Source organism: Momordica charantia (genome assembly GCF_013281855.1).
Source record: "Momordica charantia cultivar OHB3-1 chromosome 4 unlocalized genomic scaffold, Mcharantia_2.0 BLBB01000004.1, whole genome shotgun sequence".
Classification (NCBI taxonomy): Eukaryota; Viridiplantae; Streptophyta; class Magnoliopsida; order Cucurbitales; family Cucurbitaceae; genus Momordica; species Momordica charantia.
The window spans coordinates 25,235,466-25,259,672 of record NW_028275162.1 but is presented as its reverse complement, the minus strand read 5'-3'; the positions used below and the strand labels follow the sequence as shown (position 1 = coordinate 25,259,672).

Below are 24,207 nucleotides of genomic sequence, written 5' to 3'. Positions count from 1 at the left end.
GTCGAGGGACTGCCAAAGCGAGCAATTCAGTGATAATTGACCTATATAGTTGTGAGTTCGATATCTCACTCATATATGTTGTACTAAACAAAAAATTGATTATGAAACAAGAAATTTATTTATTGGTTAAAATAGATATTCTGAAAATTCACAGTACTGCTGAAAAAGAAAAGAAAACACAAATATTAAATTTAGCTTAAAACTTTACAAGTTTGTTGGATAGTTTTTACCCCCACGTTATTGCACTTAACTTTCATAAGCATTGCAATGTTTTCAAATAAAAATATTGCAATTTTACCTTATAATCACGTGTCTAATCATTATGTAAGTGTTACATAATTATTTAATAGTCAATTATATGTATTAACTGTATTAATTAAATTTAATTTTATGTCCCAACTTGATTTCATCAAATCACTTCTAGAATTTTGTATATTGTTTTTGGACAGTTGTAAATTTGTAAAAAATATTTACATTTAGTTTTTTTTAATATAGCACTAAAAACGGAAGTCTAATTATAAAATAACAATTTTATCCTAGTTGATATATATTTGTAATATATATGACTATTGGTATATGTATGTGATATAGATATGATACATTGATATGAATGTATGATATATTTGTAATATGTACGTGATATACATCTAATATATTAATAATACGAGTGTATGTACATAATTGTCGGTCATCCGAGAGTGCATGTGGCTTGCGAGTCGTCGAGGCTTCAAGGATATCTTGGTGGAGTCCGATTGTCTCACGGTCGTCGAATCCATCAACTCTAACAATAACATTCATCTCGAATCGAGCATTTGGGTGAGAGATATTGGCAATTTAAAGACCAAATCTCCTTTCTTCATGTTGGAAGAGAGTTCAACAAACCTACCCATAAGATTGCTTATGCTGCTTTTCATTATGAAGCTTTGGGGTCATGGGTGTCTGATTTCTCAAACTGGATTGTAATGGAAGTTAGGAGGGATCTTTTGTAACAACAAGCCTACTCATAGCTCTTAGTTTTCTATTAAATCCAATTATTCTAAAAAATATGAGTGTGGATATACTACTATCGTGAAAATTTGTACTATATTTAAAATTTAAAAAGGAGGTGAGGTATTTTGAAATACATAAAGATATTTTTTCTGCCCGTCCTAATTCTAGATAGATAAAAATTATTAAAAAATTATTGATAAAGGGTTAAAAATTGTTTTTTGTTTTTTTTCACTTCCCAATGCAACACTTCGAAAATCGCTGCGCCAGTGGCAGTGGGCAGTGGCCATTGTCTTATCCGTCTCTCCCGCAGGTCTCTGGTTGCTATCCATTAGAAATTACTCTCAGGAAAAACGTCGAACACTTTAATGGCGTTGAGTTCCTGCTCGCCAGGTTCCATTCCACTCCCCTACAAAAACCCTAGAAAGTTTGCGCACAGACCATATGTTCTCGCTTCTTCTGCGGACGATTCTTCCAGGCCGTTGCTTCGCACCTCCGCCAATTCGAATCCAAAAGCGCGCTTCATTGCCCGGAGAAGCGAATCCGCCACCGTTCGGCAGCTGGCGCGGCCTCTAAGTAATTTTAGAAGCGTTTTGGATTTGAAGACTGTTTGCTTTTAGGTTTATTTTGGGTTTTAGTTATGGAAATCGAGGGATTTCGTGTTTGGTGGTGCAGATGAGTATATGAGCTTGCCGGCTAGTCAGTACTCGGTGTTGGATGCAGAGAGGATCGAGCGGGTTGACGATTGCACCTTTAGGTGCTACGTTTATAGATTTAAGTTCTTTGCGTTTGAGGTTTGCCCTGTTTTGATTGTTCGAGTTGAAGAGCAGCCCAATGGGTGTTGCATCAAGCTGCTGTCATGCAAGGTTTGGATGAATTTGCGTTTCTTTTTCATCTCTCTTGTTTTGTGAACATTTCACTTCATATTTGTCTTAATCTGTTCTTCTTTTTGATTCGTTTAAATGCCGACAGCTTGAGGGCTCACCGATTGTGGCTGCACAGAATGACAAATTTGACGGTGAGAATCTCAATTATGCATAACTAGTGACTAGTGAGTAGAAACATTGAACATTTCAACTGAAAGGATTTTTGGGATTTTTTTCCTTTTGCTTTCTGCCTTTTCAATTGCTACGGTTTCTCTTTGTTGTGAAATGTGGATGACGTGAAATTTGAAGTGACAATTCCAAAGCTTATGGTTCATTGCTCTGGCCTCGCTTTCCCAATGTCATAACATATAATAATCAGTGATTAAATATTAATAGAGAATTCGTTAGTAATTTCATCAGATATGTTGTAACTTGTATGAAGATTTTGTTGTCATTTCTTGGTTTGAATATCCATCTTTTGGCGGCATGGCTCGATCCACCCTACTTCTGCATAAAGAACTTTTCCCTCTTTTTGCGGGGATTTCTGAACTAGTCTAATATTGCAACTTGCCTTGCCTGAATGACTAATGCCTTGTTTGGTAGTAGCCAAAATCACTTTCCATTTTCTAAAATTATCTGTATATCATCCTAAAATATTAGGGGCATACTTGGAGGTGGTTTTAGCAAGACCAAAAATCACCTTTATTATTGTCAAAATTACTAACATTTGAAATAACAATGTTTTGCAATGACACATCAGTTACTTAAGAAATGGTAAAAGTGATTTTGGCTATCACTCCTGAATATGTCATAAATGGAGCGTGACTTTTTTCTCAGCCTATTCCAGAAATTAGCACGAAGCATAGGAAAGCAGGAACTACTCAATGGCGCTTTTGTTTTTGGGCAATAGATTGCATTCTTCTAGTATTGCTGCTCTCCATTCTTTCTAAGTTGTTTTTCTGGAAGAGCAGCCATTCATCATGTTGAGATTTTGGTTCATGCTTTTTTCAGGACTGCTTTGACATTGATTTGGTGTCGGAATGCAGCTTATATGGTGAACCAGATTTCTTATGATGTCAATCGAGGCAACTCACCCTTGCAGAAACTCACGTCAGATACTGTCATTGAGGTAGCAGCAATGTTATACAACAGCATCATCACTAGAAAATATGCTTGCTGTTCTGAAAAGAAACACTAATAATAATTGCCTTATTATGGAAAATCCAGGTTAACATCGAGATTCCTTTCGCCTTCCGTGCAATTCCCGTACAAGCAATCGAATCAGCTGGGACCCAAGTCCTCGAACAAATATTGAAGATCATGCTTCCTCGCTTCACAACCCAGGTTAGTAAACATTTTGTGTGCAATAATGAAACTTTTGCTTCTAATTGCTGTATTTCGCGTTTGCTTGATCCTATAACCTGCTCTCTTCTCAAAGTTTCAGACCTATCTACATCTTCAAGTCCTCTTTGTAAATTGCTTTGTTTGTAATCTTCATGAAGTTGGAAAACTAAAAGGAAAAATCTACAATATATGGTTTTTAAACTCATCTTTTACATCACTAGCATATGCAATGTGAAGAGAAAACTACATTCTAACTGAAGTCCAAACCCAAAATTTAATGTTTTTAGGGCATTATCCATTTTAGTTTTTTTCAGTTCAACGAAAAGTGAGGGAGGAGATTTGACCCTTTGACCTTTTGGTCGATTATATATGTTCTAACCAATTGAGCTATTAGGTTATTATTTGCTTTAGTTCACTCGTACATCAAATGAAAAGATTCCTCCAAAACAGAGGCCTTTGCGCCATCTTACTGTGATTGCATGTAAACCATGTTGGGATTTCACGGGACGATCACTTCTGATATCTCTGGCCATTGATTGTACACCTTGGCCCTTTCAATGTGCTAAAACATTACATCATGAGAATTCGTGCTAATTACTTCATTTCATCACATTTCTAAGGGATCTTTTTAGCACCTTTATAATTGGTATGTTGCATGTAAGGCTTTCAATTCCCTCTCCTCGGGTCCAGGAAAAAGAACCATACGAAATAAACACACGATCGATCTCACCCGCATAGAGACACTTCAGCTTTCTCTTATCCATTTTATTGATCTCTTCTCTTCTATATGATAAATCCTTGACTGACATGATCATGCTATGCAGCTCGTGAAGGATTATCAAGCATGGGCCTCTGGTGATACATCAAGGCAACCTCTTGGAACAGGTAAGATCTGAAACGTGAATCTAAGAACTTCACCCTGATGTTCGATTTTCGATTTTCGATTTTCGAAGTCTTCTGTTTCCTTCGACGCTCGCGTAGGACTCGAGAGGCTGCAAGAATCTGTGTACTAGGATTCTAGGACCACTCTTTTAGGCTATTTATGCTCTTGTTTTCCCAGCCAAGACAGATTCTTCAATAGTAGTCAATTAATAAAATTTTTGTTTTTAGCAGGTTGAGTGAGTACATGTAAATTTCCTTGAGGTATTTTACCGCAAGTATAGTTAATGTATGTTATTTGAAGTCTTGAACTACTACTTAAGAATAATTTGGATTTATTGCTTGAATGATATTATTGTTTATAAAAGATGGTGGTATATTATATTTGGTGTATGATTAATTTTATTTTCAATAAATTGAAATTGATTGGGATTTGTAATGTATTCCAACTATCTGTTAATTTCTACTTTCTCATTTAAATGTTATAAGATTTTTTTAGTTCAACAACACGTGGGGTTGAGATTCAAATTGAACTTCTGGCTTATGATCAAAATATATCTTAACTAATTAAATTAGGTTTAGATTGACTTTATTTATGTGTGTTGCCTTTATGTTTATTAAACATACCAACTAGACTCTAGCTAAATTGTAGGGTTCAATAAAATGGAAAAATAAATTAGATAGATTGTCTATTTTATTATTGAGGTGCGCGTAAATTGGCCTATGTGAATATCAGTAAAAAAAAAAGGAAAAAAAGAAAAAAAAGACCTTCATAGTCTTCTCCACAGGATCAAATTCCAATCTCTACCATTATAATTGTATATAGTTAAATTACTAATTTAATTCTCGAAACTTTCATGTTTATGTATAACAAATCCTTCAACTTTAAAAAGCTGAAAATTTCAATTTTGTGTCAGAATTTAAAAAAAAATTCTAACAGATTTAAAGTTTTTTTTTTTTTTTTTAATATATCACGGATCTATTAAACACACGGTATATATATTTTCTTCAGCAAAAGAATTACAAAAGGATACATTTATAACTACATTCTCGTTTGTTTTCTGCCAATCCCTCCTTCCAAACTTGTAATGATCTGAGTGATTGATTGCATTATGATCAATCGATGACGTAGGAAGATGAGTGAATCTGAAGGTAGCTTACCATGAAGGTCGATGATTGGATTGGATCGCATCTGTAATTGCTGAACTGCAAAAACAAAGGTAATTCATGGCCTTATCAGTTATCAGCCGTTTCGTTAGCTTGTATGAAGCCTAATTTTATCGCCCCTTTCTTCTACGAGAAATATCAAATTTCTTGCTCAGATTATCGGCAGTTCGGCGAGGCCTCTAATTCAATGGTCGATTTCTGGTGTAAGGTAGTTCCGGCGCATCGCCATGAGTTTCTCGTTGGGGGGCTCTACTGATATTGCACTCTATAGTTCATCATTCATCAAACTGTCGTGTAATTGCGGGGAAGAAGAAAGCCAATGTAGATTTTGTATTTGCTGCAGCCGATGGGATGAGGGGAGCCGGAGGAAGAAGGTGATAGTTCTACTTCTATTTAGGTTTAAATTTTCACTTCCATCCCTTGAAACAAAAATGAAAAACAAACGAAAGAATAGACGTTGGCAATACTGAAAAAAACTTATTCCCATCTTTGAACTTTTTAAATTATTTGATTTTAATCGTTTTAATCCTTAAACTTTCCTAAGGTCTATTTCAATTTCTAAACATTTAAACAATCAATCATCTTAGCCCTCCTTGTCTTAAAAGCAAATTGGTAACATGGATTCGAGTATGTCGGTTAACATAGCACATACTGACTGAGCATGTGTTAGAACCGTAAATTTAATTTATTTATGGATAGCTCAACACTCCCCCCTCACTAGTGGATTTGGAAAATTGCAACAAAACCTAACAAGTGGAAATCATAATAAATTGGGAGAAAATAACAATGAAGGGGTTTGAACATAGGACCTCCGGCTTTGATACATATTAAGGATAATTAAATCACCACTCAACCCAAAAGTTTAGCTCAAAAGTTTAAGCTAATAGGTTGGGTAAATTTAATTTATTTATGGATATCTCAACACGAGCACGCTAAGATGACGAATGGATGTTAGGTGACAAAATAATAACAAGGATCAAACTAGTTATTTTTTTAAGTTTGAGGGACTAGTATAAACATTTTTTTAAGTTAAAAGCTCCAAATGGAACTAACACGAATGTTTAGATACCAAAATTGAATTTAAAAATCTTCTATTTTATCACATTATGTGTTTGAACATGATGCATAAATGAGTTTTAAGCGATAAGGATATTACTTTAACAACTGTTATTTTACTTGTATCGTTTTACAGCTAATGCTATATAACACAACCTGTAACGTGTAAATTTGGCCAGATATTGTATTGAGAACTAGGTCTTGCGAGGAAGACAATTCCTTTAAGGACATTCCTTGTCTCCTTTCTTCATGTTTATTTGTTAGTATCAGGCTCGTCTCCTCCATTTCTATGTCAGTAAGTACTCCCTCTGTTTTTATCCTTTTTGTGTATTGTTTTATTCCTAGCTCTTTTAGGGAAAATGTAAAGAGTAGTTCTCCAAAGGAAAAATGGGGATATATAGCTCAAACTTTTAGTTGATTCACATTCCTGATGCTTGGCTCATTTGGTCCCTTCTTTGTAGAAGTTCTAATACTGCTGATAAACCACAGAGGAGATTTCCCCTTTGGGGGTTTTCTCCCTCGGTCTGTTGCTTTTTATTTTTTAAGACGAGATGATTTGGTGGATTTTTTTGTGTAATAGTGTACAACATACGACCTCTTGGTGGTGCTTAAACCACTAAAAATTCTTTTGAGTCTCCTTATAATTATTAAGGATTGGAAGATATTGTGTTGATTTTGTAGTCTTTTGGGCAGGGGTTCTCTCTAACCCCGGCTCGTGGGTTGTCTGCTTCTTTTTTGTCTCTAATTCATTGATAGTTTCTTTTAAAGAAATAAAATAAAATAAAATTATTGTCTCAAGCGGGTAAATTAGGTGTGTGAGAGAGATAGAAGCCAGAACAAGAAGACACACCTTCTATAATCTACCCCTTGATCAAGTTTTTGTGAGAGCGACTTGATGCTTCAGCCAATTTATTCCCAATAAACTGAATCTTCAATAAGGGATCAAGTATTTTGACTTGGGAACTTTCATTGAAACAGAGAGTTGTTTTAGCATCATCCTGAAACAATATAAGAGACAGGTATCAAAGATCAGATTTGTTCAACTACTTTGTTTTTTTTTAAGGCACACTAATATGAATGGAAGGTGCTGATAGATACCTTTAAGCTCTGTGTATTATCAAAGGTTGAACCACAAGTGTCATAGAGCTCTGGATCATGAGGAAGTTTCCCATTGATTGCCTCTTCATTATGCTTTTCTTCTTTGTGCTGTTTTAGCTTCTCTTCAAGCACTTGAACTCTCTTGAAACACTCTTCTTTCTCCTCCTCCAGGTACTTTATTTTGCCCTTTAACTGGCTATTTGTTCTTGTTAACCGTGCAAGTTCGTTTTTCATCTTAGATAGCAAGGTACAAGATGCTTCTTTTGCAGTTAACTCCCACTCAAGCCGCCAAACCTTTTCCTCAAGGGCGGCTTTACACCGCTTGTAGTCCCCTAATTCAGATGCTACCATCTGTATATTAGATATTTCCTCCAAATATGTCACGCTTTTGGCCTTCAGCTTCTCATAATCTTCAGACAACATCTCAAAGGAAGCTTTGAGACACTTATTTTGATGTTCTGCTTCGACAAGTGATTTCTTGAGCACTAAAACTTCGTCTTGGAGCTCTTCCATCTTTCGCAATTTTATCTTAAGAGCAGAAACTTCCTCAGCTAGATTTTGCCTGTCACTTTCAGATGCTTTCAACTTTAATTCATGCCGCCGAAGCATGTTCTTCAATTTCAATTCACTGTTTTTGACATTTTCTTGGGAACTTAGCACCTTTCTGTGACAATCCATAAGAATGTCCTGGTTTTGCTTGGAAACTGCTAGTTCACCTATAACTCCCATAACTTTTCTTTCTGATTCCCTGTGGATGAGATCAATCTTGCTCTCACATAGCCTAAGTTTTCCTTGAGCCTCTTGTAGAGCAGCTTCTAACATCACCTTATCTTCTCTTAAACAACATAGTTCAAGTATAGCCTGTGAAGCCTCTCTCTCTTTTTCATCAAAAGTTGCAGACATTTGTTTCATGAGGTGTACAACTTTTCTTTCGAGATTGTCTACTTCAGCTGTTTTCTCCAGGTACATCTGATTCAACAGGCTATCATCCCTAGCGAGGTTTGCATTATGCTTTTGAATTTCTCGAACCAGAGCATCAAGTTCTCCAGTCATGGATTTCTCTTTCAAACTAATTTCTTTCAGCATCCTACAAAAACTCGCTTCTAGACTTTCTACTTCCTTTAAGATACCTGAAAAAAGCTCGAGTGTATCCTTCACTTCAACTTCTAAGATTGCACAATGCTCCTGTAAATCCATCTTTCGCTTCCTCAGCTCACTATTTGATATCTGCAGTAAAGAATTTTCCTCCATTATACTTTCAATCATAGCCTGCAATTTCTTGTTTTCTATTTTCAAATTCTGACCCTCTTCGAGAGCTTCAATACATTGTTTCTGTCTATCCTCTAACTTCTCTGTCAAATCAAGTTTTTGTGCCATTATTTCATTTTCCAATTCACTTACTTTATTCTGGAGTTTCCCAACAGTAGATTGTGAATCTTGTAACAGCAAACGAGTCGACTCATTTTCATCGGTTAGGTGCCTCAGAACAGCCTCCAAGCCACATATTCTTTCTGATAAGCAAATATTTTCATTTTCTAGTTCCAACAAATGCGCTTCTAGTTCATCATTTTCATTTTTTGACTTCAATGATGTCTTGGAAATAATATTATTGGCTAAAACCCGAGGATCCATACTGCTAGTTCCGAGCAAACCAGTCACATTCGCCTCCATCTGACTTTTCTCTTCCTCAATACTTATAATCTGAGTTTCCAACTCCTTTTTACAATGTTTCAAGCCTTCAATCTCCATGTCCTTCAGCATATTCTCATGCCTTAGACTGTCAATAGCAGCATTCAGCGCCAAACTGAACTCTGTACCCAGCCTTTCGGCTTCTGCAGTACCTGTAGATAAGGTATCTTCATATAAATCACCATTCTCCAGCTTAGTCTGAGCTTCTGGAGGAGTTCCCACTCTGGGATTCGGCATTCCTCCTATCTTGGATCCATGAATTTTCTTCTCCTTCCTAGAAACTGGAATATTCTGTTCTTGCTCTTTTCGAAATTCTGGCAATGGATGCAACTGGAGCTTCAAGGCTTTAGTTCCATTTGCTTCAAGCTCTTCACGTAATTGAACAACATTTTCTTCAATGCACGAACCGCGCATTCTTACATCCTTACGAAAATCTTGATCCTCCGAGCTTCTTCTCTTGTTATCTTCACTGCTGATGCTATAGGTATCCATATCTTCAATATCCACCTTGTCTTCTGAAAGGTTATTTATCTCCATCTGCTGCTTTTCCATTGTATTCTCCATTTCGTGTAGGACAGAAACAAGTTCAAGGTTGGCCTCCTGACTTCTCTTTAGCTGCAAAGCCAAATTACCATTTAATTCCTTTTGAAACTTCATTTCTCTTTCCCATTCCTTCGTTATGCCATCTTCATCCTTCATTTGAAAAAGAATGTTCTCTTTGGCCTCTTGTTTTTCCCTTGTCCCCTCCATTAGAATCCTCAGTTTATCAAGTTCCTGCTGCAATCCAGTGAACTGTGTGTGTATCTCCAAAAGCTCCACTTGAAGGCTTGCCCGGTGCTTTGTCTCCACTAGAAGTTCATTCCGAAGTTTATCCAACTCCGCCGTAAGTCGGAGAGAATTTTGTTTCCACATATCCACTTCTGCCCGAAGCAACTCGATCGTAACTTCAGCGGCGACTACAAAATCTTTAGATTAACCAGAATTATGTAGAGCAGATACTCCAACAACCGAAACTTGATCCGACTCTTCTCCTTGATTTTCGACTTGGCTGTCAGAGGTGGCAACTTGTGAGGCAGATGATGAATGGTTTGATCTTGTAGATCCATTAAATGAATGGTATCCAGAATTGCTGTCTTGAGTGCCACTGAAATCTTCTTGTCTTTCTGCAGAATCTTTTGAGACCCCACTCAATTTGCCTCTTGGAAAGATCTTCTCTTCCAAAAGAACCCTTGATGGAACCAAAGCCACTTCCTAAACTGATCTTCTCTTCAACTAATATGTTTCACTAAAAAACATTTTTCTGCAGTTCAATAGTAAAGACAGATTGTGATCCACTGGAAAAGGTAAAGTAAATCTGACCCCATTATTATTGTGTTTACTTTACTGTGCATAAAATTATAACTGTAATTATTAGGAGCATGGGAAAAGGCATAACTTTACTTTGTTAATCTTTCTGTTGTGAATTCTATGATTTCCATGTGAAACCGAAAGGAATCCTTTCTGATTTCGCGTGCTTCATATCGTATCAACTTTCATGGTGTTTAGGATGTTCCTTCCCCAGTTAAGCCAATAGATTCTAACTTAACAGGGAAATTCAGGAAGTCGCAAAAAGCTAGATTTTGAATGTAGTACATTTTCTTTATGAAGATTTGGAGTATAGTTGTTAGTTTGCTTGTGATGAGTGAAGAAATAAAATATGGAAATACCTTTGAGTTAAACCCACCCGACCGATAAGGAACGTCGAAGAGGTGAGAAGATGATGTTAGGTTTGCAAGGAGTACAAACAAAGTTTCACATTGGTTAGGGGAGAAGAAGATCATGAGTATATATGTAGGGACAACCTCCATTAGTATAAGACCTTTTGGGTGAAACCAAAAGTAAAGCTGTGAGGGTTATGCCAAAAGCGGACAGTATCATACAATTGTGGGAATATAAAGGTCCCTTGTTCGGACGGCTGCCTCCCAACCGATGAAGACCCTACATTTCTGATAAATGGATTATCAAATACATCTAACTTTTTTCCCTCCATGTCATCATAATCAACATTCATCTCCTCCACAATCAAACTCGCGTCCTCTGCGAGTTTCATCCCTTGACAAAGCTGCAGAGAACTCTTTTAGTAGTCGAGATGAAACGTAGTATCTAACTTGGATCAACTTTAACCTGAAAGCCAAAGTAGGGACCAAGATTTATGCATTAAAGATGGATATGATCAGCAGAAAATGGATTTGTTCCTCTAACAGAGACGGATTTATATATGTTTTGACACAATGATCACAATTACTCAATTTTCAAGTAATAGTGATTGACAAGCCCATATATACCTTCACAGCCCCCCCCCCCCCCCCCCCCCCCCCCCCCCAAAACCCCCAAATACGATTTGATTCAATTTAAGGAAGAAGTTATAACAGATTTATCTTCATGTTCGATCAAGTTAAAGAGTATAGAAAACTTGTTTTTAAACTCAAGATCTGAATCACTCCGCTCCACAAGTTAGCTTGATCAAGAAGACTACTTAAATAATTCTCACATGCAATTTTAAAATACAATAAATGCAAAGGAGAAGCTCATGACTTCATAAGCTAAATTTTCATATATCTTAAAATTCAAAATCTGCTTTTACAAACAATGGGTGAACTCGTTGCACTCTTTGACTCTCGAGTCCTTTATTGATTCATATCAAATATATAAAATGAGAAAGAAAAAAAAACTTATGAAATGAGTTTTAGAGAGTCTCTGTTATATAAAGTGAAAATGAACCATTATTACCTAAAATGAAAATGTAATCATTACTATTATATAAAGTGCACGGTAATTAATAATTTCTTTTAATTTTTCTTTTCAAATATTACATAATAAATAAAGGCTAGATGTTAAAATCTCAATTAATCTGAATATATCTCGATGGATTAAAGTATATATTAATATCGTCGATTGAAAATTGGATGTTTTATATTCGAATCCGCACTCCAACATGTTATTGAACTCAAAATTTTAAAATAATAAGAACAAAAGAAACATTTCAACCTAAAAATCATGATATTATCTTTGGGTGGTTTAATTGTGTTTTAGTATTCTTTCTTTTGTAGAAGATAAATTGAGAGAGGGAACACAAAAAAGCAAATAATTTCAACAAGTTGGGCGCCTAGGCACCTCCAAGAGCTACATTAAAATCGTCAGATACTGTCTCACGTGCAATGCACATGGAATTAAATGTTTGTTTTTAAAATATATTAAAAATGATGTTTAAAAAACTAAAATATAAATTTACGAAAACTTAAAAGGCAAAATAAGAAACATACATTCTCCTCCATAGATACATCTATACCATTTGATTGTGATGTTTCATATTGTAGTATGAATCACTCCATATGCGGATGATAACACTCTTCTTTAATTTATGTAAGCACATCCAATGGATTAACTTCTCTCAACGAACATATTTACCTGAATAATTTGCTCTTGTCAATAAATTTTTGAAAATTTAAATGGCAAGATAGGAAAACAAAAATCCTTATAATATGAAAACTAATACAATAATCTAATATGTAAATAATTAATTTAACAAATCAAGTAATAAATATTCATGGTTAAATACTCAAGTTAGTTAATAAAGACATAAACACAAAAATAAACATGAAATAAGGAATTTAAAAGTAGTTAACATATACAGCAACAATCAAGAGTCTATATTACGAAGAATACAAAATTAATAAACTAAAATAAATCATTAATATATTAATATAAAAATGTAATTTTATACTCTACCTCATCATCAAATCAAATAAATTTATGGATTCTTGGATCTTTAGTGTTTCTTTTGCAAATAACAAAAATTTTTTATTTTCATTGCAAGAGAAAAGCCTTTATAAACATTTTGAGAGAGAAAATACACAATTTTATGCATGGTGTTTTCTTTCATGTTATATAGATGTTTGTAATCACACCTATTTAGGAATGGATATATCATTTCATCAATCACACCTGTTGGATTAACTTATCTATCTAAAAGAATACATCGATCTATTATATTATATATAAACAATTATCAATCTCAATCACATCCATATGTGAATGAACACATCACTTCTCTCAACAGATACCTCGACCCAATAGTTGCATCCTAGATAAGTTTCAAGGGTAAAATAGGTATTTATTAAAAAGTGAAATGGCAAAAATGGAACGCAAAGATTCTCATCCATAACCCCATTTATATATAGTATAGATTTTAAAAAGTAAAGCAACACATTTAAATTCTCAAAAAAAAAAAATCTAAATCAGGACCATTTTAACGAATGGAAATAGGACAAAATATCCCTTTAAAAGCCAAACTGAACATAGCTCAAGTGGTTAAGATACCTTTCTTTTTTTGTTTTTGGGAGAGCCATCGGAATTTTATCCTATGGAAATTTGAATCGGGCCATAATGGGCCTCATATGGTCCGGACCCAAATACAAGCCCACTTATCCCATAATGGGCTGGGCTTCCCGTTCAGATGATTCTCTGTTCACTCTCCAGTTTTCCATGATTCTCTCTCTTCTCTTCTCTTATTCTCCCTTTTTTAAAATAAACTCTCTCTCTCTCTCTCTCTTTCCTTCTTTATTTCTTTCTTTTTTGTTTTTGTTTTTGTTTTTTTGTTAATTTGTTTTGGGTGAAACGATTCTTTGGATGAAAAAGAGGAGAAGAATGTGACATTCACATGAAGGGAGGAATTGGACGAAGAAGACAACAAATAATCATTCATCAATTTCTCCCTCCTCAACAGAATATTTTAAAATATAATTTTCTCTTTTTTTTTTTCATTTTTTTAGTTCTCGACTAGGAATCAAACTATTGAACATTAAGACGATAATAGATACTTTATCTACCTGAGTTATATCATATTTATTTATTTTTTACCTTTTTATTAATTAATAGCTTCCATTTTGTTATTACTCTACAAGATTCCGTAAGGTGGATCATTAAATAACGTGATCGAAATAACTTTTTAAAATAGTATTTTCAAAAGCCACTTTTGGCCATGCATCTAAACAAACATTAGGAATAGGAAAAACTACTTTTCAATGGTCCAAAAGTTATGACCAACATGCTTATAAGTCCTAAAGAGGTCGTCGCTCGTCAATATAAAGCATGGAGATTTCAATTCATACCTATAAAATACCGTATTTATGTTCTTTACGTAGCATCATTAAACGTACATTATACAACATTATTTGGTCAAATTTAAATTAATTCTTAAAAACAAAACATTTCTTCTTCTTCCCTTATTCCTTCTAATAATTAAAGAAATTTTTCAAATGGATTTGACAAACCTCCTTTTTCTCCTCAATGTTCTTTGAGAGAGAGCTAATTAATTTATTTTTTTTTCAAATGTTTCTTCAAGATCAAGACACCATGAGTATAGCTTGAAAACCAAGCTCTCTCTCTCTCATAATATTCCATGAGTAGAAGAGAGAGAGAGGTTTAATTTTTATTTATTTATTTTTTTAAATGGTTGGTAATTAAGTTTCCAACCTCTTTTCACCACATTAACTTCTAGAAACATGATCAAAGATGGATCCAACCACTACTAATTATGTGTCTTCTTTAAGAGAAAAAATAATATTCATAGCCATGGACTAGCTTTTGCATGCCCTTCTTTTAAGTTTTAATTTTGTATTTGATTCCATTTCCCTTCTTCACAAATCCCAATATGCTTCACCATCCCAATTTAATGTTAACTTCCCTATTCTAAAATCTATAAGAGTACACACATGCTTATTTATGCCCTATATCAAACTCATTTATTTACCTATGCTACCCCTTTTCAAAATTATTCACTCTCTAGGACTATCGTTTTCGTTTGCCTAAGAAAGAAATTGTGCATCGATGGTGTAAGCAAATTTGTCTTTATGTTTGGGTTTGAAATAACACGTACGAGTGGAGTTGGGAGATTTTGAATTCATGATGAACAAGGGTGTAAGACTATCATTTTCGTATGTCTAACAAAGAAATTATGGTATCCATTATGTAAGCCGATATGTTTTTATGCTTGGATTTGAAATAATACTAGTGGAGTTGAGAGATTTGAACTCATAATAAACAATGATAGAGCAAATATTGAATGGAACGACATTTATCCTTTATTTGTCTAAGGTGAGATTTTTAAGTTTTTCATTTACTTCACCCTGTTCTCTTTCTAAACTTTTAGAAGGGAAAGCTCCTATATCTACAAAGTTAAAATGTAAAATCCTACCTTGACGATGGATACAAAAAATTTTATTTTCATGATATTGTTTTTATTTAAATACATAAAGAAAAAATGTGTGTTATTGTGAAGACCATTTTTCAATATACCTCATTCTCTTTCAAAGTTTCTCAAATTGAAAATTCACATATATATATTATATATATATATATATATGAAGTTAAAATATAAAATTCTACCTCAGATGGTGATTATGACAAAGGGTGTGTTTGACATGCCAAAATCACTTTTGTCATTGTCAAAATTAATTTCCTTTTCATGGATCATATTTGCAAATTAAAATTTTGATTTTAAGTTTAAAATCCATTTAAATTGATTTTTTTAAGGCCCTTTAAATTAATTTTGAAAGTATCATTAGATGGTGATTTTAAAAAATCAATTATAATTAAATATCTTTTTCAAAATCACTCTACTATCACTTCGAGACACACCCAAATTTTATTTTCATGATATTGTTTTTATTTACATACATTTAAAAAGAATGCGTTGAAGACCATTTCTTCATTCTTTTTTTCAGGATGACGAAAAATAATGAAATTGTGTATTCAAGATATAAATAGCCTAAAACCCAAAACAAGCCAAAAATTGAAAATAAAATGAATAAAAATTTCTAATAGGGTTTATATATATATATATATATATATAATTTCTGTCTTTAATGGAAAATAATTTTGCTGCTGAAAATATATATGTGGGGTTGAATTAATAATGATTTATAATTTTGACTTAATTGATCAGCTAAAGGATAGGCACACCCACTTGTCCAAATAGCCCAATTAAAGTGCTATCTAACTATTCAAGATAATTTTTTTTTTTTGTCTATATAAATGTTATGAAAAAAAATATATATATATTTTTCTCCAAAACCAAATAAAAAAAAACATTTTAAAGCACTCCAAAATTGAATGATGCGGAGACATATTAAATTTACCCCTTTTTTGCCTGGGGAAAGTTGTGGCCTACAATGGGACAAAAAATGCTGATCTAATTTTTTTCAATAAAATTTTCATACAAAATTCAAAATTGCCCTCTCCCTCTCTCTCCCTCTTCCTTTTTCTCTCTCTAAAATTTCAACTCCCACCATTCTTTCTCTCTCTCCAAAATTTGAAATTTGGGGATGGAATAAAAATTTTTGGCAAGCACTCCCTCTCTCTCTAAAATTTGAAATTGGAATACGAAAAATTCCAATTCATCTCTCTCTCTATCTGGAAATTGATCAAATTTTAGTAAATATAACTTTAATAAATTCCCAGAGCCGTGTTAATCACTCAGCAAGAAAATTCCATGGCACAAATCTGCAGATCAAATTCCATCTTAATCACAACCGAAAGAGAGAAAATGAAGAAATTAAATCACCAGATGATCATGTAATTTCGTTTGAAAATTATTTCACAGTTTAATTGCAACCACAGATCGTATGCAAACAACAGCCGTACGAAATAGTTGGGGGAGGGGGGGGGAACCCTAGAAATGATTTTGTTGAATTTCGATTTCCTCAGGTTTTGTAAGAGTTTGATTTGAAATTTCAGATCAAGAACTACGGATCTGCAGGTTATAGTGTTGGAAATTATCAGAGAAGAGAGTCAATTTCAAATTTGAGGAAATCGGCGGTGAGAATTGGGGAGAAATATGTGCAGGAAATTGTGTTTGTTGGTTGATAATCTGAATACGATTATCTCTGATCGATGCAAAGGGGATTTGCATTCCATGTGTATGTACGTGTAATTAATAATACACATCAAGAGCTGATCGCTATGGAGAGGGAAAAAAGAAAGAATTAAAGAAAAATTGATTTTCTCTTCTATAATCGGTGTAATTTAGGGCTCAAACCGGCTCATCCGTCTGGTGTGTGTTGTTCAGGCTGACCGGCAGCAGCTCCTCTTTGTCGGCGCCGCCGTGGAAGCTTCGAGATCGTAAGCGGATCGGAAGAAGTTGTCGACCTCTTCTTGGTTAACGATCTCGAAGAACTTGAGCTCCATGGTCAACTTCCTCTTGCAGGGCACCGGCGGCCTCTTCGGCTTCTTCGGCGCTCCAGGACAGCTGACGATCTTCGGAATCTTGTGCTCGGCCGAGGTCGGCGTCCGGCAGCCGCGGTCAACTTCTCCGCCGCCGCAGCCGCCGCCGCCGCCGCCGTCGCGATCGGAGGGTATGTTGTCGGAATTGGAGGGTTTGGGGGATCGGACCTGCAAAGGGAGGCGGATTTTGGGGAGATTTTTGGGGAATTCCAGGTCCATGGACATGGCGGAAAGGATTGAAAGATTCTTTGAGAGAGAGAGAGGAAAAAAAAAAGGCAAAATCAAAGGATCAGAAGAAGGGGAAAGTGGATGAACCAACACTATAAAGCGTTTCTCTCGTGGAGCACTATTTATTTAGGAAATCACTTGGAAGACGTGCCTTTGAAGAACACAGTAGAGAGAGAAACAGAGCAAAAATAAAAATAAAAAGGAAATAAAAACTAGAGAGAAACTAAGAGATGAGGAGTTGACAGGTTGGTGATGGCTTCCTTTAACTCTCTCTTAGCTGACTCGACCCGGATCCGGAATCCTGCTCCATGGGGATCCGATTAAACCCGTTTAGCCACAATTATATGAAATAAATAATCAAATTTGTCGTAATTTATGTGTTTAAGTTTTTTGATTGACCGGTGATTTAATATGGTATAAGGGGTTAATATTGATAATCACAAAATGAATAAATAATTAAGGCTCATCATTTTGTTTCTTTTTTTCTATTTTTGAAAAGTGAGTCGTAAATATTACTTCTACTCGTGTATTTTTTTATTTTGATGTCTACTTTTTGAAAGCAAAAGACAAAATTGCTTTTGTTTTTTTAAATTTAATTCAGGATTCAAATGTGGTTTTAAGAAAAGTGAACGTATACTAATTATAGAAGTATGAAAGAGTAAGCATGATTTTAAAAAAGGAAACGATTATTAAATGGAGCATACATTTGTCGTAACTTATTAGTTTTAAGTTTTTTGGTCCACTGCTGGCTCAATCATCTATGTTTTGATTTCGATTTATTTTTATTATGGTCTTTGTATTTTTAAATTTGTATGGATATTATTATCGTTCATTTTGTATGTAGTTAGTTTTAGTTTTGTGTTTTCAATATTTTGTCCTTCTTATTTGTTTAAAAATAACTATTTGTTATCCGTCCAAACATGGCTCAAATGCATCATAATACCATCTTAAAAGTTTATGATTCGATTCTCATCCTGTAGTTGAACGAAAAAAAAACTATGTCGAACAACTTTTGTTTACATGACTAATAGAGGTTAAAAATTTGGGATAGATTTGAAACTTTTAAATAGTTAATGGTAAAGTTGAAATTGATGGCATTCGTAAGGGATAACTTAAGGTAGTTTTGTTCCGATATCAGTCTATTATTTTAAAAGTTTCAATTATGACAAAAAGAAAAAGAAAAATCCAAAGTGCGCGAACATGCTTTAGCGATAATAGACACCTAAAAGATCATGAGTTCAAAACTCTATCCCACGTATTGTACTAAAAAATAGAAAATGTAAGAGAGATTTTGTGCAGTCAACCACGAGATTGAGTTAAAAGGAAATAATGAAAACAATTAATTATTTGAGCGAGCTAAGTGACTAATAAAAATCAAGGGATTTATTAGAGAAATATTTTTCAATAAAAAATATATTTATTATTTCATTATTTTTTTTAATTATAAAATTGTATAAAAGTGAATAACATAGCTCAATTAGCCAAAGGTTTTTAATTCTTTGACATTGTTGGAAGGCTTATCCAAATTTAGTAGTTATTAAATTGCAATAATAAATTCCACAGTAAATAAGTTCCAAATTTCTTGTTTTTATTGCATTAATTACTTTATTTCATAAAGGCATGGGTTCTTTTTTACTTCCATTTACATTCCAAAACGCCACCCCAACGTTTATTTTTCTACCAAACTTAAATTTTTAGGGGAACTAAAAAGGTATACTCTTTATTCACGATATTTATGTATGATGTTTTTGGAGTTATACATCTTATCTGTGTACGTTATAAATTTTATGAAACAATCATCGCTTAATTTTGCTGAGCTTAAAGTTTGTTTTAAACAATGATTTTGGGAATCATTAGTTTTGCTTGGCTGGCATGTATCTGTTTCTAAAATGACGTTTTTAGAACTATGATCATAGGTAAATTTGAGTTATCGTGTACTTGAAATCGTCATTGTTACACTTGTGATTTTTTTCTTTTAATTTAATTATATTAATTCCACAAGTTTCAATAAGTTGCAAATTTAGTAAAAGGTATAGTGAAGAAAAATGGGGAGCTGGCAATTATCTCCCTTCATTCATCTTCGATTAATTTTTTTTAATACATGTGAACGTCCAGACTAATTTATGTACATTTTGACTAATCTCGTGAAGCATCCGCTTGACCTTACGATATTTGATGTCAGAAACACATAAGAATTAATTCCTAAAGTAAGTAGCTACATATCATGAGATGTTCGAACTCATTTTCTCTCAATTTACGGTCCAATAAAATAAAGATTTTAATTATTATTTTCTCTAAATTTTCAAAATGGGAAGATTGCATATAAAAATGTTAAAATGTAATATTTTACCCCACCAAGAAAATTACGGGTTCCACCCTTCAATTATAAACTGACAGGGCTTGAACTTGCAGCTTCTGCCTTGATAGGGCACTGACTAATTGAACTATACGCTTTAGCGATGTTACGTATCAAATAAAAGACCTGCTAGGCGATCGAAATCGCTAAGGTCAGTGAGGACTCACTCACTCACCTACTACAACTCTCTCGTTTTTATCTCGATAATAGTTTCTTCTATCTACTGATTTAATTTCCTTCTTGAACCATATGTATTTCATTAGTTCATAAGAATAAGTACTAAAACTTAATCAAATGTATCGAGAAAAATGCTATTCGAATTAGAAGAGTTTTGCTGAATCCATTGCAATGCATCAAAAAACGAATGAAAATAGAAACGCGTGGTATATTCGACGCAAGGAAATAAAAAATAATATATACAAATTTATATCTCATCGATAACCATTTTGTTTTTTATTTTCTATTCTTGAAAATTAAGCTTACAACTACTACTTTCACCTGTATGTTTATTTGCCTTGTTATTAACTTTTTAAAAATAATGCTTCCAAAATCTAAATTCGACTTCCAAAATTCTGTTTTTATTTTTTAAATTTGACTAATAATTCAAATGTGTTGGGAAGAAAGGTAAAAAATTTAGATATAATTTCACATTTTTCTCGATATAGTTTCAAATTAGTGATGTATAAACATATATAAACAACATTAAAAAAATAATTATAAGTTGCATTTAAAAGTTAAAAGGATTTTTTAAACTTTATAAAGTGAATTAAAAGGGAGGTGATAAAAATGATATGATCGAAGGAAAAAAAAACAAGAGAGTGAGTTTAAATTAAAGTTGAGACAAAACTTACAGGGTCACATCTTTCTAATCCCAATAATCCAAAGAAAAAGCCGCATGAAATTCACAAAAAAATGAACACTAGCGAAGAAAGAAACAATAATTGGTTACAAACGATGGGTGAAGGACAAGTGGGATCGCTCCACGTGTCACCCAATGATGAGGTGGAGGAAAGAGAATCACCAACATCGGACGGTGGGAATCATCATGCGTTTATTTTTTAATTAAAAAAAAAAGGTTTTCAAGAGGTTGACAAGTGGAACTTAAATTTTACGTTACAGTACAAGACGGGCAGGGGGCAGGGGCAGGGGGCAGCCTGAAAGCCAAAAGCTTCTGCCGGACCACATCGCCGGTTGTCACCCCCACGCGCCTCGCCCCGAGCGCGTGGCCCGTGTCGGTTGGGAAAGTTTCTTGTGCTTTGTTTGGTGAGATTTCACGTTTCTTGAGATCGATTTAAACCATCAAATATTCTTTTTTTTTTCTTTTTTCTTTTTTTTTTCCTTTTATCCTTTTTTTTTGTGAGGTTACTTTTGGGATCTCAAAAAAGTTACTAACTTTAATGTAGGCCTTCTTTTTTTTTTTTTAATAAATAATTTTATATTTTTGGGAAAAGGGTTAATGAATTCAAATGTATTGGTAAATTGTTTTTCTTTTTTCCCCGATTTGAATGTTTAATATTTCAATTTTTGGAAAAGTATCTTTTTACGCCTAATTATTTGTTTTCCCTCTCAATTTTTACAATTTCTTCTTTTATTTTTTTTTATAAATATTATGTTTTGAGAGTCAAAATCGAGCAAGTGTGAAGCTCAAGAGGCAACATTTAGTAGTGGAGACCAAACCCCCCAATGGACTAACGACCAAAGGAGGAAGCGACGCTAGCTATGGTAGAGACGTACGGGTAGTTATGTGGCACACTCCACTATAGAACATTTACAACGAGTCAAGGTGGTAGGCAATAGGGGTGATACCACGCTTCGGGAATGTCCCCTAACGACCTATCAGAGCTCGTAAGTAAGTGGATCTGCCACAGCGCACGCAAGGTATTCTCCCCAATTGACTTCAACACCTATAAAAGAAACAGAACACCACGACGCGGAGTAAGTGAAAATTTTATCATTAAGCAATAAGGTGCTTACCGTTTCTCTTTTCCTTTGCGATTACTAACTTGATCGTCAGAAAATATTAAGCAAGACACCGCACCGGTGTCGAGATTCATTGCTGGAGGCTAAACTTGTCTGACGATCCCCGATCGAAGGACACCTAGACTCTCCAAATTTCAGCATCATTTTTTTAAAATATTTTTTACCTCTTAAAAATAATATCATCAAATGTAAAAAGTAAATAAAAAAATTTAAAAGTACTATTTTTTTATTTTAAAAGTTGACTTAAAATTTTAAAATAAAGTTTGCTACACGGAGACAAGTACAACTCCACGAGGTAAAGTAATGCTATTGTTATAATCCCTTGAAGACAAAAGAAATAAAATAAAATAAATATATTTATATAAAAAAAACATTTATAATCAAACACAAATATTTATTTCTTCTAATTTTTTTATTTTTTTTACTTTCTTAGACCTAATTTTCCTTTTTCCTCCAAAATATATTTATAAAGCTATTTACTTGCAGGAGATAAAAAAGTGCTACAAGTCAAAATTATAAAATGAGAAAAATTGTTCCCTATTTTTCTAGAATGAGAAAAATGATTGTTAAGTGTGACAGAAGAACCAAAAATACAAATTAAAGAAAATAGCATTAAATTAAATTTGTTCTTAAATGGTATCGTAATTCTTGATAATTATCTGTTCAATTTTCTATTTTTTTTAACAATTAGAGTTGGACCATAATTTTTTTTCCTTATATATGTTTAAATGTTGAAAATGACTTAAAAGGGTTCTTAGGTATGGGAGGTGATCACATGGATGCTTTGATTTTGTCCATTGGAAATAAGATAGGACCAAATTTGATAAAATTGTTTTTTTTTTCTTGTTCTATAAAATAAAATGTATATATTTAAATGTAGTACTTACCACTATACTAATAATGAATTAACCAATAAAATTCAGTTGATTTTCTAGTATAGAGAAGGAGTAATTAGTCAAAATGTCTACTAAATTTTAGTTGATTTTTTATTAGGAGTGACTTGTACTCAATTTTTTTAGGTCACTTATGTTGGAAAAAAATGAAAATTTAAAATTACGACCATGATAGAAAGCTACTAATGCCTTAATTTTTTCTTTTTTGTCGATATCTATGACTCATCAAGCTTGCTTCGCACTTCAGCTAATTTCACGGGACAATCACCTAATCTTACCATATTTGATTGTCAAGAAAACACATAGAAAATTAATTTTTAAATGGGTGATCATCATGAGGTTTGAACTTATTCCCTCTTAACCATTTGAGTTCTACTCTTGACTAATTTAGTCAAATTTTAAACCGTCGAAGCTCAAATCACTCAATCTTTTTAAATAAAAAATCGCTCAATTCTTCTACGTATTCATTTGCTTAAATGTATTGTTCAACATTATAACATTAATTGAATAAGTCTTCATCCACTCGAATTATAATACGAGCATAACTCAATGCCTAAGACATGTCTATTTCATTTAAAGATAGCAAGTTCAAATCTCCACCTCACGTGGATGAAATGATATTCTAAACAAAACAAAAAATTCAAAATTCAACTAAATTAAAACATCAGTAACTATCGGTATGGATTGAAATGTCAATTCCAACCCCACATTTTAAATTAATGTTATATTCTTTAGAAAATCATAATAATCAACATGATATTCTCAAATAATTCATATAATCACAAGAACATTCACATCTAGTAACAAGAACTTTATACCAAAATTTTTTTTATTCTATGAAATTAGAACTTTACGAGATGGAAAAGTGGATTTCTCCCTAAAAAGAAAGTAATTAAAAAGAAAATGTAGCAGGTGACATAAACTACAGAAAGATAAATAAAAATAAAAATAAAAAGTTAGTAAAAAGAAGAAGGCGCGTGATGGGCACCGCACCGACGGCGGCATTGGATACCCACCAAGTTGAGCTTTGGGTAACCCTACTTTTTTTTTTGTTTTGTTTTTTTCTTTTCTTTTACAGCGTCTAATCTCCAAACTCCATTTTTTCCCCTTTTCTTTTTTGTTTTTTTCCTTAAATAATAATTGATAATTAAATAAAAAGGGAACGGAGAAATGAGTTTATTGATGGATTGGGTTTACCTAAATGAATCTCCCCACGTGAAATTGTTTTTTCCTCTCTTTTTTTAATTAAACAAATTATAAAAATTAATTTAATTTTTTTCTCTCTCTCTTGGTTTCACCGTCAATCATTGGCCTTCATTAAGTGTGTATTAAACTATCTCTAAACCGGATTAATATCCTTCTCTTTTTTTTTTAATAATTATTTTTCATATTTTTATCTTCA

The 24,207-nt window shown here is 33.4% G+C and overlaps 3 protein-coding genes across 9 annotated transcripts; 1 reads left to right on the top strand and 2 right to left on the bottom strand.

Moving 5' to 3' along the window:
• The first annotated feature begins 1,227 nt into the window (after positions 1–1,227).
• LOC111006320 (RAP release 2, galactose-binding-like domain protein, putative (DUF1997)) lies at positions 1,228–6,972 on the top strand. Of its 7 annotated transcripts, none has more exons than XR_015790305.1 (9): positions 1,228–1,563; positions 1,663–1,853; positions 1,960–2,005; positions 2,900–2,982; positions 3,081–3,197; positions 4,022–4,082; positions 5,209–5,296; positions 5,399–5,617; positions 6,479–6,972. XR_015790305.1 is itself a non-coding variant. In XM_022278183.2 (6 exons), the coding sequence occupies exons 1-6, from the start codon at positions 1,356–1,358 to the stop codon at positions 4,091–4,093; spliced, it is 717 nt and encodes a 238-aa protein (XP_022133875.1). In that variant the 5' UTR covers positions 1,229–1,355; the 3' UTR covers positions 4,094–4,469. The 7 variants fall into 7 exon arrangements, 1 of the variants encoding a protein (XP_022133875.1); XR_015790306.1 differs by having other exon boundaries at positions 6,436–6,972; XR_015790308.1 differs by lacking the exon at positions 6,479–6,972 and having other exon boundaries at positions 5,456–5,769.
• Positions 6,973–7,113: 141 nt separating this feature from the next.
• On the bottom strand, positions 7,114–9,660 carry LOC111006318 (uncharacterized). The gene is made up of 2 exons (XM_022278181.2): positions 7,398–9,660; positions 7,114–7,297 (listed from the first exon to the last, which is right to left on the bottom strand). Exons 1-2 carry the CDS (start codon positions 9,648–9,650, stop codon positions 7,160–7,162), a joined length of 2,391 nt encoding a protein of 796 aa, XP_022133873.2. The 5' UTR covers positions 9,651–9,660; the 3' UTR covers positions 7,114–7,159.
• A 7,357-nt stretch (positions 9,661–17,017) lies between these two features.
• Positions 17,018–17,808, bottom strand: SIM (cyclin-dependent protein kinase inhibitor). Its single transcript, XM_022277861.2, has one exon. It carries the CDS (start codon positions 17,571–17,573, stop codon positions 17,190–17,192), a length of 384 nt encoding a protein of 127 aa, XP_022133553.1. The 5' UTR covers positions 17,574–17,808; the 3' UTR covers positions 17,018–17,189.
• Positions 17,809–24,207: the final 6,399 nt, after the last annotated feature.